Source organism: Poeciliopsis prolifica, unplaced genomic scaffold (genome assembly GCF_027474105.1).
Source record: "Poeciliopsis prolifica strain line A6 unplaced genomic scaffold, Auburn_PproV2 SCAFFOLD006, whole genome shotgun sequence".
Taxonomy (NCBI): domain Eukaryota; kingdom Metazoa; phylum Chordata; class Actinopteri; order Cyprinodontiformes; family Poeciliidae; genus Poeciliopsis; species Poeciliopsis prolifica.
This window is the reverse complement of record NW_026562381.1, coordinates 3,616,716-3,632,048: the sequence shown is the minus strand read 5'-3', so window position 1 is coordinate 3,632,048 and position 15,333 is coordinate 3,616,716. Positions and strand designations below refer to the sequence as shown.

General features: G+C 38.2%; 1 protein-coding gene across 1 annotated transcript in view; it reads right to left on the bottom strand.

Annotated features, from left to right (window-relative positions):
- Positions 1-15,333, bottom strand: part of LOC129360563 (vascular endothelial growth factor receptor kdr-like) — a 52,646-nt gene that overhangs the window by 22,171 nt on the left and 15,142 nt on the right. The window contains 9 exon segments of the mRNA XM_055030881.1: positions 1-34; positions 912-1,018; positions 3,204-3,332; positions 3,528-3,674; positions 4,278-4,568; positions 5,507-5,615; positions 8,865-8,979; positions 12,430-12,592; positions 14,460-14,623. Coding sequence (XP_054886856.1) covers positions 1-34; positions 912-1,018; positions 3,204-3,332; positions 3,528-3,674; positions 4,278-4,568; positions 5,507-5,615; positions 8,865-8,979; positions 12,430-12,592; positions 14,460-14,623 — 1,259 coding nt within the window.

The following is a 15,333-nucleotide window of genomic DNA, read 5'->3' as shown; positions in this document are numbered from 1 at the left end:
TGATAGACGGACCCATCTTATAGTGTGCTGGCTGCTGAAAAGGCAACAGAAGAATCATAACTAGTGTCTATAGTTTTTGTTATCTAGTTTAGTTGATTAAAACATTTGAGCAAGAAGACACTTCACTTTAAATTCACTACTTATTTTACCTTTGAATAATTTAAATTATTGTTTCAAATTGCAGGAACAAAATTTCTGATATGATAATTAATTTTATTAAACATCACAACGAATTCAATAACATTTAGTGTGAACAGAACATTATCCTCAAGCTTTAAAATAAACATTTTTCTTAATAAAACACAAGAGTCAGATCAATGTAACGCACTTCCATCTCAGGATACAGAAACAAGCCGCTAAGCATTCTGGGAAATAGTTCCCACTCCTGTCTTTTTTCTTCTTTCAGTTTTCCTAAGTGCCAACCTAAAAACTCAAGTTTATTCAACTCTGGGAGGTTTGGAAAAGTTAATAAAATGTTAACCCAACTCGCTACTCTACGTTTATCTTTCACATTTAGGTTCAAAATCAAAAACTGCCAAAATGTATTTGATTTAAAGAGCAGAAACAACGAAATGACACAACCTTTTACAGTGTAACTAAAACTGCTGATAATGCATGTTGACTATTAATTGTTCCTCTTCAGGCCCAATTGCTTTAGTTTTATTTCTGTTTAGTGCTCTGTCAGCACTTAAATAAGTTCTTAGTTAATAGTTTCTTACATCTTAGGTTTCATTTTGAGCGATAAGGGAGAAAAAAAAAGGCTGAGATGTTTTGTTTCCACATGACTCAGCAGAACCCAAACATTTAGAAATCCAGCTAAATGTATCACTCAGTGGTACATTGTGTCACAGCCAGGATGGGTTAGTAATGTCTGTGATCCAAACTGGTTTCCACAGAGTTAAAGCTCTTACCTTCCTCAGCTTTCGGATGAACAGGATGAGCATAATCCAGAGGAACGTGGCAGCAGCTCCGGTGCAAACCAAGATTATGACCTCGATGTTTGACTTGCTTTCATCTCCTGGAAAGAGAAGAGCCGTCGTCAATCGATGCACGCTTTTCAATTCGATTGCTAACAAGGAAGTATTTGGAGAATTTGCAATCAAAACCTAAACCGTCTGTTGCAAATTTACAAATAAAAGTCACAGTTGTTGCCTGAAGTCACCAAGGCTTTTATGTCAAGACATTGTTTGTTTAATTCCTGGATGTTTTCCTGTGGATGTACAGAAGAAAAGGAGGTGGAATCACATTTTTGCGTGGAACAAACACACCGCAGTTCTTCCAAGGATTTTTCCTTCAAACATTGTTTTTGAAGTAATTCGTGCAATCACTAACCGTTTATTTTCCAGTCTCCAACTAACATTCACACAGAAACTATAAATCTTGATTAAAGAAAGAGGCTTAATCAGTTGCAGTGTTGTGCAAAATTACTCTTTTCCACATTTTGTTCACGATGCAACTACGTAATGGGATGTATTTATCTGGGACAAAGTAGCATATAATTGTGAAATAAGATGCTCCTCTACTGACTGAAATGTCTAAAGATGGTCTTCACAAAATTGGATGAATGGGATCCATTTTAAAATCTTAAAGCTGCAGTAACTGTTATAATAAAAAATGATTTTTACATATTTGCTGAAACTGTCACTATAGTGATAGTATAATATCAGACAAATAAACTGAGGAACATAAATAAATCAAGCTCATGTGCCAATTAACCAATCAGAGCCAGGAGGCGGGTCTTAGCGCTGTCAATCATGCTCTGTGCTACAATAGAGCTTCAGCAGGGTTAGCATAAGCATCAATAATGGTGAATAAATGATTTTCCTGTATGGGTGAGTTGTTTCTCCGTCATCAGCACATTTAGCAGCACGTTCACAACATTGATTGACGGTGCTAAGACAGTCCTTAGCTCCTCTAATTTATTCCTTGTCCCTGCTGATCACTTATGCTGAAACAATTAATCAGATTTACTGTGATGAGTCTGTAATTGAAATAACAGTCAACTAATTGTTAACTGGAGTCTCTTCTCTATGTTCGTTCTATTTGCAGTTCAGTTTTGTTGATATGTTTTCTGGGCTAATTTGCAAATCCAGGCCCAGAAAAATATGAAAAAGCTTCTTATCCACAGCAGAGCTGGTTGGAACGTCAGTGTTGACTGAAACCAATTTAGTTTTAGTTTCAGCCATCTTTTCACCTGGGAATTAAAGACACTTTTTATTGCTTTTCAGATCTGAGATCTCTGATTGAGAAGGAATCTCCAAATTACATCTCTGGAAAAGATGAAGAGCCGCTGCACTAAACCACTGAAAACCTCCCAGTTTTCCCACCAAATACTGATTCCTGAACTCTTCCTGAGTTAAAACATTAGTATTGTTGTTTCTAAACGAATGTGAACTTATTTTCTTTGCCTTATTTGAGGCCTGAAAGAGCTGCATCTTTTTCATTATTTTGACCATTTCTCATTTTCTGCAAACAAATGCTACATTTTTACAAGGATTTTCAGACATGTTGTCAGTAGTTCAGAGAATTAAAGAACAATGTTCATTTTACTCAAATATATAAATAGTAAAATCAGAGAAACTGATCATTTTAAAAGGTCTTAATTTTTTTCAGAACTGAATGTTTTATTTCTGTTGATTTCACCTCTAGTTTCAACTCCTTTCTTCATATCATTCTGCTTACTGACTCCATGACAAGACATTTAAAAGTCAATGATCTTATAACATAAAAACAGTTTAGGCTGCTCTCAAATTCCTCAAAGTTAAGATGAGAATCTAGAATGACACCCAGATATTTAAACTCATCCACTTTTTGGATTTCTTGCTGATCAAAATTTACGCCGTACTGTAAAACACAGTGCAGCCTTTAAGAGTCACTAGTGACACTCTTGACGCTCCACAGAGGTTTTGTCCTCTGGAGAAACGCTCACAGCCAAACCTTGATCATAAAACCCATGAAGGAATTCACTTGGCATTCCTGGCAGCTGCCAGTTTTCCGTCAGGGGCCATTTTTCCTCACTAAAGTCAGGCCAAAGCTATTTGCAGTGATGAAAAGAAAACAGGAGGCCAGAACGGCCTCTTTGATATACTGGGATGTGGAGATAAAACAAAGAAAAGAAAAAAGCTCCGGCCTTGCTGCTTGGACTAATTGGTTTGTTTGATCTGATGTTTTTCTCCTCTCTCCCTGCAGAGAGTCGGACTCACCCAGCACGGTGATGACGGCGCTCGTTTTGGCGAATCCCTCTGCGTTTTGGGCCACACACTCATACCGGCCCTCGTCGTCTTTCTTCACCCTTTCGATGATGAGGGTGCCGTTTTCTCCCAGCGAAACCCCTGCAGCACAAAGCTTTGAGCTGATTGTGGTATTTTAATATGAAAAGCATGATTCGTTACACTCAGGATGTGCAGATGAAATGATCTCAGCATCTCACAAATACCACCAACAAAATTTGCATCCATTGATACTTTACAATTAAAAACACAACATTTGCATCATATCATCTCGTGTGACATTATTCTGAAAAATACCTGGACTCTCTTCCATTTCGACACCATTTTTGTACCACCGGATCAGAGGACGAGGAACCCCCGAAGCAAAGCAACCCAACATCAGGGTGCTGCTGCTGTTCACGTCCAGATTGGTCAGATTCTGGTTGAGCAATGGCCGCTTCCGCTCTGCATCAAAATGAGTAGAAAACTGAATCAGAGCTGCAATTAGTTTAGAGAAAACAACCTGTGCTGGAGTAAGCAACAGTATGGAAGTCCAAAAGTGCCAAAATTATCAGAATAAATCAATTTGTTCTTTGTTAGCTTGAAACTAACTAGTAAAATAATTATGTGGTCTTTATTGGAGCCCTGTAAAACGTAATATAAATAGTTAAAAGCAACATACAGTATGAGCTTAATGCATAGCTTAAATAAATAATTTTTCATTCACAAAAATCATGTGCACCAATTCCAGTGTTTAATTATTACACTGTCCTGTTGTGACACATGCTGAATTAATTTTACACATACTCAGAAGTTGTGGGCGGGGCTGTTCAGGTCGACCAATCAAATGTTAAAGTTTACCTAAAAACCTGCAGTGAAAGTTTAAATTATTTCTTGGCACAGGAACCATAAAATAAATATAAATATGATTTAAACATTAAGGAGAACATTTCATGTATGTTAACTTAGTTATATATTTAATTATTGACACATCAGCTATTTTTATTCAAATTAAGATCCTGTCTTGTGGTTCTTTCTCTCAGACAGGATGGAAATGTTGTTTCCTACCTTTCAACTCCAAGTCGGCCATCTTGACTTTGGACTTTTTCGGTCTCTGCAGCTTGTATGCATGGCACCGATACCCTGCGGTGCTGCTTTCGGACACATTGCTCACATTGAGAGACATGGAAATGGAGTATTGGTCCACCCGGAGGTTGGACACGTCGGTGGTGATTGTTTTATTCGTGGAGTCCAGCCACCGTAGGCCTGTGTAGAGGTAACGGGTCGCCCTGCAGGTCAGAGTGACGTCGTCTCCCTCTATGGCTGCTCGAGGTTCGATGGCGACTTCCTCCGGTTCATCTAAACAGAAGAAAACTTTGCATCATCTTCATAAATCTTCCCCAGCTACAAATGTGTTCAGCTGTCAGCAGCATGATGCACTAGTCGTGCTCTTTAAACCATAAACCGCTTGTCAGAAGTGAAGGAATGTCAATTTTGAAGTTGTTTCCTGTTTAATCACCATTAATTGGAAGCACGTTGGCGAAAAGCGTGGCTGACGGCACTTCTGCGCTCCAACTGGAGCGAGACTGACTATGTGACCCATGGGAACCAGACTGTGCTTGTTTATTCAGTTTTGTTGGAAAGCATTCTCTGTCCTCTGAAGGCAGATGTTATTACAATTGTCCTCTTCTCTTTTTTTCTTTCTCCATCTTCCTCCTCTCTGGAGGAGAGCCGGGTGCCTCCTGGGGATCGGATTACCCTGCAGGTTACTCAATTTTTAAAATGTTTTTCTGCTCATGAGGACAAGTGATTTGCTCAAGTTTGATTAAAAAAATAAAAAAGTGTTTTGCTTTATTCCAACACCTCAGCCCTGCTGTTATTACGTAATCGTCTCAACAGACGACGTTTTGGGGAACATTTGGAAACGCTCCGATGCACATATAAAGTAAACTCGCACTCGTGCACACAGGCTGAGAGAGAAAGAGGAATGACCTGCTGGCACCGGAGCAGGAATGCAGTTATTCATAGTTGTTTTTAAACGCGTGCCGTTACAGCGCCCCATATGGCTCAGGACACGTTCGCCTCTCTTCCCCCCTTTCAGGCCGTTCAGCTCCAGTGGAAGATGTTTTCAATTAATGCCCCCCTCTGGTCTCTTTATTGCACAACACAATCTGTGCATTCCTTTCCTGCTCTTGCAGTTCATTAAAGCGAGCACTGCAGTTCATTTGAAACAATCCAGCGCTTTGCAATTAGTGCTGCAACTATTTCTGATTGATTTTTTTTTGAGCAACACTTACCGTCAACGTAAAATGGGAGAGTCATGCGGAAAGTGCCGATTTTGTTTTGGGCCTGGCAGAAGTAACGTCCAGACACGCGAGCCTCTCTGATCACCAGCGTGCTCACAGTCTAGAGAGATGATTCAGATTAAAATCAATAATTAAACAGATTATCGGAATTATAAAGAATATTCCCTTTTACGCTTCTGTCACCAAGAAAGCTGCAAGTCGTCAAATTTAATATTTAGTTCACTTTTATTTACTTTACTCAGTTCACTTTACTTTAGTTCAATTTACTCTAATTCAGTTCAGTTCAATTTAGTTCAGTTCACTTCAGTTTAGTTTAGTTCAGTTCAATTTACTCTAGTTTAGTTTCCTTTGGTTCAGTTTAATTTAAATTACTTTATTTAACTTTATTTTTGTTCAATTTAGTTTAGTTTAGTTCACTTATTTATGCCAAACATGTTCACATTCATAATTCAAATAGTGTAATATATATTAGATAATTATTTGGACAGTTATCTAAATATAAAAATATAAATGTATTTAACCCAGCCTCCTTTTTTATGAGTCTTATTTTTTATACATTGTTTTTTTATCCAAAGAAAAGAGAAAAATATAGTGTGATTTTGTATAAGAAAAATGATACGTGATACAAATAAAAATGTGAAAAATTCGGCATGGTTTTGTGTTTAGCCATTAAGGTTTTATCACAAGCTGGAATCCAGTGTAAGTCAGTAGACTTTAGATCAACCAGTTAACATGTTTTAGGAAGGTGAGAGGAAACTGGAGTACCCAGAGAGGATCCATCCATTCACAGGGAGATCATCAAAACTCCAACCAGTTTCTGTGTGATTTAATCTCAATGTCAACACAGATTCTCCATTTTTAAGTTCCAACATTTCCAGAGAAGATTTCTAGATTTTCATTTTATGTTCACCTAATCGCTGTCCAATCACTACTTGCCTGCGTTAGTCGATGTCAGTGTGCATTCATCAGAGTCCTGATGTTAATGAACGGATACATCTGGACTTTTAAAGCCCACTGAGTCACCCTCAAACCTACAGGCCTAGAGCTGGGCACTGTGTGTATTTCCTGGAAAGCAGCACTAATGACATACTAAATTTACAAAAAATACAACTTTTTAATGGCTTAGATAGACAAAATAATAACTGCAGCTTGGACGAGAGCCAGATGGCTGTGGGTTGTGTTTAACATTTTTGGGAACATCTGTTTTCTTTGGCATGCACTGAGCTACAATGAGGAGGATTGTCTGGTGTATGCCGGATCATAACTTCCTGGACTGCCATTGTGTTCGCTCTCAGACTACATTAACCCATTTCAGCCCCTTAAAACGTCCAGGCAGCACTGAAAGATTAAAGTTGGGTCGTGTCGACCAATCCATGCTGAAATGTCATCTGTAAAAACATGGTCTTATCGTATTATGTTACCCTCCATGATGCAACCTGAGATTGAAAACATTCACACTCCTCAAGAGGTGACCTGACCAGACGCACTGTGACCTGCATGCCTCCCCCCCCAGGCCTATGCCTTCCCTCATACTGTGAGTTGGGCGAGCTTCGCCTCTCCGCTGCGCCGCTCCGAGGCCCGGCCCCGACTGTGTTCTTATTCACAGGTCGGCACGATTTATGTGGGCTGACAGAGAGGAATTTGCTGCCAACAAATCCCTCGCTCTTTAAACCGCGGCTTGTTATCATTGACCCTCAGTCCTAACCCTCATAAAATACCAGCGACTGGCCACAAGCATGTGTAAATTAGTTATGCCGCCCCATTTATGTCAAGGAAATATTAGAAGTGATGCACTGTGCGTTTGATAAATTTACAGTTAATTAAAGATGACCTATTATTCTTCCTCTAAAAGGTTAGGGTTTATTTATGGGCCACACAAAACCTGTTCATTATACGTTTTATTTTTTTTAACAAAATTATTCTTAGATGACCAGTTCTGCTTATTTTGAGTTCATTTCAGAATTAAATTAATTATACAACCATAAAGCACTGAAAAGCAGAACTACACTGTAAAACATTTAGTCTATCTCCTACTGTTTACGTCAAATAAATTTAGTGATTTTAAGATTTTTGATCTAAATATGTGAGTTTGTGAAAGATAAACTTACAGTGATGAGTTGTTTTAACTTTTGTCAAACCTCCAAGAAGAAACCAGTTTTTAGGAAAGAAGGGAAAGACAGGAGTGAGAACTATTTCCCAGAATGCTTAGCGGCATGTTTTTGTATCCTGAGATGGAAGTGCGTTAGGAAGTCAGGAATTTTATTTATGCAATTTGAAACAAGAATTTTAATTATTCTGAAGTAAAATAAATAATTTTAACTTGATATTGTGAGTAAAAATAATAGAGAAATGTGGCTCTTTAACTCGGTGAAGACATTTTTTTTCTCCCAAAATGTACACATAATTATTTGGTTTAAATTGCAAAATCACATGAAAACTCACAATTCAAGATTAATCATTTATTAATGAATAATTAATGTTACCAGAACTTGAAAATAATATTTTACACAACTTGTGTCTTGTTAAATCAGCTTCATGGACGTTAATTTCTGAGCACAATTGTCTTGTTGAATTAAATTGCATTTTCAAGCCAGCAGGTGGAATTTTATGTTCCAGTTAATCCACCTTTAAATGTTTTACAGTGTAAAGCCTTTTGCACAACCAACAAAAAAGCAGCAAGAGGTTTCTGGATGTTAAGTCAAAAACAAAACACTTGTCTTTTCCAGCACCAGTATCTTTCTGAAGTCTTATTTCAAGTGCAATAAGGCAATGTCACTATAAACTAAACTAGTTGTGTGTTTTTGCAATGAGGTTAGCTGACTGCTAGCCGTTTAGACATCAAATGCACGGATGTACACCTCTGTGTTTAACACACAACCAAGTCTCAGATAAATGAAATGCACACGTGTTTGAGAGTGTGATTTCTCTCAAGAAGTAGGGCTGAATGCGTGCAGACTTCATTTGAATCAGATGGACTTGCGCAGCAGCTCTGTGCATTTGTGTTTGAACTCAGCGAAAAGTCATTCAGATGTTAGTCAGATGTTAGAAGCAGTGCAAGTATTTTCTCTGCTGCATTTTTATGGTCCGAAGATATTTTTCTCCCTCTGAAACTGTCACTGGGTGTTGAAATTTTGTGTTTAAGTTGGCTGAGGCTTCCTTATGCCTATAGCAATAAAGCAGCCTAAGTATCCCTGGAATAAATCACGTCTCTTTAACTGCATAGATGAAGATAAACAGTTTTTGTGTCGATCAAGAGAGCTGAGGGCGTTTAGTTGTTTGTGGTCACATAGGATTACAAAATTAACCAATTAATCATCAGCTGTTTCAAAATGAATAATTCAGTACACACCTTGTTTTTTTCTTGAACCAGTTCTGTCTTGGCGTTTATACTGCTGATCAAGTTGTGGAAATTATTACTTTGTTCGTTAAGCGTCACCGGGACTGGATCGTTGACGGAGAGGCATCTGCAAAGACAAGACGTTTTAAAACTCTTTATGTTGCATTTTCAGTAATCCAAACTTATGATAAACAGTAAATATCATCATATTCTGGAGAAATAAGAACAGTTGAGACATTTATAGATCATAACTGTGTTTTTCAAAAACCCCTTGACTTTTTTATTTAAAATCTCTAGATACTGAATGGTGATTTAGATGTGGGTCTAACAAGCAGTTTTGCAACAAAGATGATCTACATCAATGAATTAGGAAAGGTAAATTAAGCAATGACTAAACAGCAAGACCACAGCTGTTGTTTGTGAGCATAAAGTGTAAATTACACAACATTTTCTGCTGTTTATGTGTTTGCACTCAGTGCAAAATATCCATAAGCTTAGAAATGATTATTTAGGTAAAAAGTGTTTTTATGAGGAAACTAACAGTGAGCAGAATTTAAATCGCATGAAAGATGTCAGAATAATATTATCTAGGTTTAAATCTCAGGAGTAAAATACTGTTAATGAAGAGGAAAGTGAGACTCGCATCAATCACTACTATAGAACAGACTTGTTCTGACGGAAATTAATTTGTTTTCAATGCGGTGGATTACAGAGAGACTGGACTCCTTACAGAGTCTTTTAAAATCCATCTATAAGGTTCTGGTTTGCTAAGTCTCCAACTTCTTAAAGGAAAAACATCATATAAATCTTAATTCTCTGAACTAAATTTGAGCTGTGGACTTTGAATTCACCACTTTTGTCTGTGATGGATAATTCACCAATCTTTTGTTTTGTGTTGATTGTTTTTCCTTCCAGGCTTTTTGTTTGTTTGTTTTATTGGCTCTAGCAGCCTTCATTTAGTGAATGATGATAGTGAATTGATAGTGGGTAATGAGAGAAGGGGGAAGACATGTGGCAAACGTCACCAGGCTGGGAATCAAACCTGCAACAGCTGCGTTGAGGACTAAAACCTCCATATGTGGGTTGAGTTTAACGCCTTTCCATGCTTTTACATTTTTTTCAGTGTTCATCAAACATGAAGATGCCCATCATGAGCTACAACCCAAAATGCAAAGAAGAAGTTTCTTATTAAACGGAGTGAGGTCACTATCTGGGAACCGTCCAGGTCTGGTCTGGGTCTGAGAATTTGATCTAAGCCAACCTCCCTACCCCTCATCCCTGAAACCCTTCACTGCTCATGGTGAACAATTAACCTGATGAGGCAAAAAGGAGAGGAGGAAGCAGCAGTAGCGACAGGAAGGGCTGAGCACCGCCACATACAGGAATCACTGCACTCTGGGCTGAGGAGATAAGGCCGATCCTAAACCTCAGCGGTCAGCTGAGAAGAACTGATAACTCCTCAGCCTGGTGATAAAGACATCCTCATGTTTTGCTCCCTTGTCACCTCTAAACCCCCCAGTTTTCTCCAAAAGATTAAAGGTGACCTATTATTCTTCCTTGAACAGTTTAGGATGGGTTTAGGAGCAATACAAAACTTGTTTCTTACAGTTTTTGCACAAAATAATTCTTAGATCAGAAGATTTTAGTTCCGCCTGTGAGCAATTTTAGGGCCTCTTTTCACTTTAAACCCAAATAAACTGCTCCTGGCCATGCCCACCAATTTAATGTCAATACTCGCCTATGAAAATGGCTGCAAACAGTTTCACAACTGTGCAACCGTACGTCTTTGAAAAGCAGAAGTGAAGCCTTCTGCACAACCAACAAGAAAGCAGCATGTGGTTTCTGGATGGCAAGTCAACAACAAAACAGTTGTCTTTTCAGGCAGAGCATATCTTAGGAAAGCAAAGAGTCTTCAGTCAGAGGCTTCCTCTAATTGTTGTAACACAGACTGCTACAAGAGATCTTTCCTGCCTACAATAACTCTTTGAATTAGTATGAGTTAATTTCCCTTCGAGATCAATAAAGTATTTTTGAATTCGCATTAGAAAGCATATAAAACCAGCTGACCAAACATTCTGGACCTTTGCTGGGTTTGCTAGGTAACGGGGAAGTGCCTGATGATTTATGAAGTTACATTCAGAAAGTTAAAAAAAAAAAACAGCTAATTTTCCAAACACTAAAAAATAAATGTGGCTGCTTTAGTTTTTTTTTTTTTAATTAGGACATTTTTTTTGAGAAGCAGTTGAGATCCAAATGGAAGAAGTTTTGTAAAATACGTCCCCGTTAAGATTGAGGTCTGAGCTTGAAGGGCCACGTTTTGGATTTACAGTGACATATTCTGTGTTGTGCGACGCTTGCATAGAACAAACATTTTTGTGCAATTGGCCCCCCACCAGGCTGCAGTTGTTCCTCCGTCTCATTAGCTGGTCACCACAGTGCAGCCACTGTTCCTGATGCCAGCCTCGATTATGCTTAGGTCTGCACACAGACTTTGTTCAACCTCAGCTTTGATTTATCAGAAATCTATAAACCACACATTGTTCTTGGAGAAAATGCAAAAACTTGCAGATTAAAATCATCCAGCATGAAACATAATTTAGTCTCCTTCAGTCCACTTTGTTGTTTTTGTCAGCGTCGTCTGAGGCGGATATGCCAAATGTAATGGCCCATTGTTTTGCTGATTTTAGCACTCCAACGTTTGCTGATACCCCCAACAGGCCGGGACCTCTGTAAATGTCCTAATATTTATTCTTTTCGCGGGTTCACTTCCAGGCCGGCATTTGTGCAAAGTCACTCAGCTCCGGGAATCTGAGATTTAAATTATTTCTCCCATGTTTCTCATTCAGCCCACAGAGCTACTGACCAGAAAGGAGAGGGCAGTTCTCGACTGTTTCCATGTTTTGATATATTTGTCATCTTTGGGGACAGACTGAGCTGAATCAGAGTGGATGTGTTGCAATATTGGCTGCCCAGGGCGGAACGGTGACTCAGTTTCCTATTATAAGCGTTTCCTGATACTTGGAAACACTTGTAGTGAATCTCGTGGTCATTATTGGCTCATTCCGTCCTTACAGCTTAAATTAAAGAAAAAAAAACCTATATTCTTTCAAAGTTCAGAACAAATATTTTTTTCTGAATTAATAAAAAAAGAGAATCATGATTGTTTGTGCACAAATCTGTTATAGTTGTTTTCTGAAATTTAGAACTGGAACATGAAATTCTTGTTATTGTAAATGAAAAACAGTTTTAGAAGAGATTTTTCTTAAAGTGATCTGATTTCTGTTTATTTAAGCTACTCTTTTGCTTTAAAAGCTGCATGTTAGCACAGGATTACTGGTGTATAGTGAGCGGGGATCTGTGTCAGAAAGCATCATCTGTGTCCCATCATGATCCTGAACCAGTTGGTAAAAAAGACTGTTGGTAGAAACAGTTGGTAGAAAATCCCAAGTTTCAGAAAAAGTGAACACTGATTTGGTTTTACCTCTGTGAACTTGATGTTTAAGCTTCCAGTAAAGTTTTTTGTCGAGCGGGAAGCTAAAGAACCGTGACTGAAAACAAAACCAAGATGGTGACTCACTGTTCGCTGTTCACCGTTGTGCTGGTGTGACATGGCTGCCACAGCCAGGTGATGCTGGGCAGCGGCAGGCCGAAGGCGGTGCAGGTCAGCTGATGCTGCTTGCCGGCCATGTAGGGCTGCACGTCCTGGTTGGAGAGCTCCGCCTCAGAAATAGTCGGCTTCACTACGAGGAAAGAGAGAGAGAAAACAGGTTGTGGTATTCCAAAATGTCTTTTAATGAAAAACGACGATCATGACGGAAAGCCGAGAGGGAAAACGGCATCTTTGAGTCCAATTATCCTTTAGACACTTTGCAGAGGAAGAATGGCAGGACGGCTGGAGATCCGGGACGCTGGAGGTCAGAGAGCGACCTTTCTGTGACCTCAAGCTCCAGTCATTGATTTAACCGTGTAACAAGCAGCAGATCAAGATACTTGTGCCAACTGAGTAGATTGTCCAGATCACTAATCAACTCCTAAATATTCACAAAGCTGTAGGGCTGAAATGACTAATAGGATTAATTATGATTTATTTTGATTAATTGTGATTAGAGGAAAGAAGAATATACTTTATTGAAAATGCTTATTAATTGACAAGCTACTGCATCCAAGATGTTAAATGTTAATAAGAGAAATATGACCATATGTGATAAAATGTAATATATAAATATATGTAATATATTTATTTATATTTATAGATATATAAATAAATGTAAGAGTGATGTAAGTAGTTCAAATAAATATACTTCAATCAATCAATGAAATAATCATCAAATAATTTGTAATTGATTAATCATTAATACATAGACTCACATAAAGCATATTTGCTGAAAAAAAATCAATATACTGAGATCAGTTATACAACAAAAACTGTGTTAAAAAATATATAAATTTTGCGTCTAGGATACAAAAACTTTTGCATGTAAATGTCTTTTATCTGAAAAATTTTATATTAAGCACCTTTTTTAAAAAATAAAATTATTAATCAGTTAATTGATAAATAATCACCAGATCAGAAAGCATTGAGCTTTTCACATGTTGATGTTGGAAGTATTTTTTAGATGGAGATGCATTCTTTGCTACAAATCAAGTCTTCACCAAAAGACTGCTTTGTTATTGCATTTCAATAAAATGTTAAAAAAATTTTAATCATCAAAAAGGAAGCTGAAATGTTTATTTACATATTTAAATGTGTTCCTTAAGAAAAGGCTTAAGTGGGTAAAAGAAAAAAAGCAGAATGTACCAATTTTTATTCGATTAATCGATTAATCATCAGAATAATTGACAGCATAATTGATTACTTAAATAACTGTTGTACAAGATTGAAGTATGAACTGTGAAATATCCCACATCCATCCGTCAAACATCCAGAACTCGTTCATAATGTCAAACATCAAAACCCACATAGTTCTCTAATCGTTGCCAGAAATATTTATTTACTTTTGTTTATTTCTGTCTGAGCACTTCTTTGTTTTTTTTGTCATTCTAATAACTAAAACTGGCACAAAGTCTAACAGTCAAGAATCATAAATAAAGATTACACACGCCAGAAGGGGTCCGAGTTTTCCACGTTTTGGCACGCCATCGGGATTTCTCAGAAAACTTTAAAGAAGCCAATAGAAAAGGTTGCGCCCTCTCTCCCCCACCATGGCAAGCAGCACCTCTCTGTTCTCTATAGAAAGCAGACTACCCTTAACAGGCCCAAAATATTTACAGCCTCAAGTGTTAACGGCCATCAGCATCGCTCATAAAGTCATCAAAACACTGAAATCCAGGTCCTTGTACTTGCTGCATGGAACATTTTGTTTCTGTGAGCAGCCCTGCCTGTGTGTGCTCATGCGAGCAGCACAATAGCGCTGTGGCCGTTTACACGCCGCCCCAAGCCCCTTCAGAAGAGCCTCAGTAATCAACAACAGCTGCCCGAGCTGTGTCAATCCAGCGCTGGAAACAACAAGCCCCCAAATTCCTCTCATTCTGGAGCTGCTACCTGCCGTCCAGAGCAGCTGGGCCTCAGTCCGCATTACCTCAGAGCGCAGCGCAGCGCTGGCCTACCTTCAACGATCAGAGTGTAGCTCAGATTCCTGAACACGCCGTGGCTGCCCACGGTTATTGTGTAGACCCCAGAGTGCCTCTGCTTCAGTTCAAGGATGGACAAGCTGTAGCCAGACATCCTGTAGCAGGTTGAATTCCTAAAAATGCCGACGCCGTCTTTGTACCTGAGATTTGGAGGGAGAAAAACATGTTGTCATGATGACTGAATAATTTATTTCTATTGTAAAAACACAAAATCTTAAAGTATTTTCGTCTAGTTCCAAGTGCAACTATCTTACTACTCTTGAAATAAGACAAAACTAACTTATAATCTGAGCCAGATTGTAAGTTCACAAGTTATTAAACTAAGTTAGTTTACTAAGTTGACTTAGTTACCTAAGTTTAGCAAACTAACCTGTTAGTTTGCAAGTTTACTAACTTGTAATCTCCACTATGTTCGCTTACTAACTTACTTTAGTAAACTAACTTAGTTTGTATTATTTCAAGTTTACTAAGATGATTTGCACTAGACCAAAAATATTCGATTTTGTGTTTTTGTAGTGCAGCAGATCATCAACATCCTCTCACTGCAACCAAACACAATCTAACCAAGTATTTTTGGTCCAGTGCAAATCATCTCACTAAACATGAGTTATTAATAACTTTTTAGCAAGATAAAGAAGCTTGCTGTAAGTAAATGATTAATGTAGTGGTTCCACTGGCAGATTGTTTTACTTATAACAAGACATTTTCTATGTTGTTGCCCCAGTTTCAAGTCTTTTTCTGGTTCATGGATAACAAAACACCCACAGCATGATGCTGCCTCCACCATGTTTCACCGTAGACGAACAGTGTTAGTTTTCAAATCGTGTTCTCGTCTGACCAGGAAACCTTG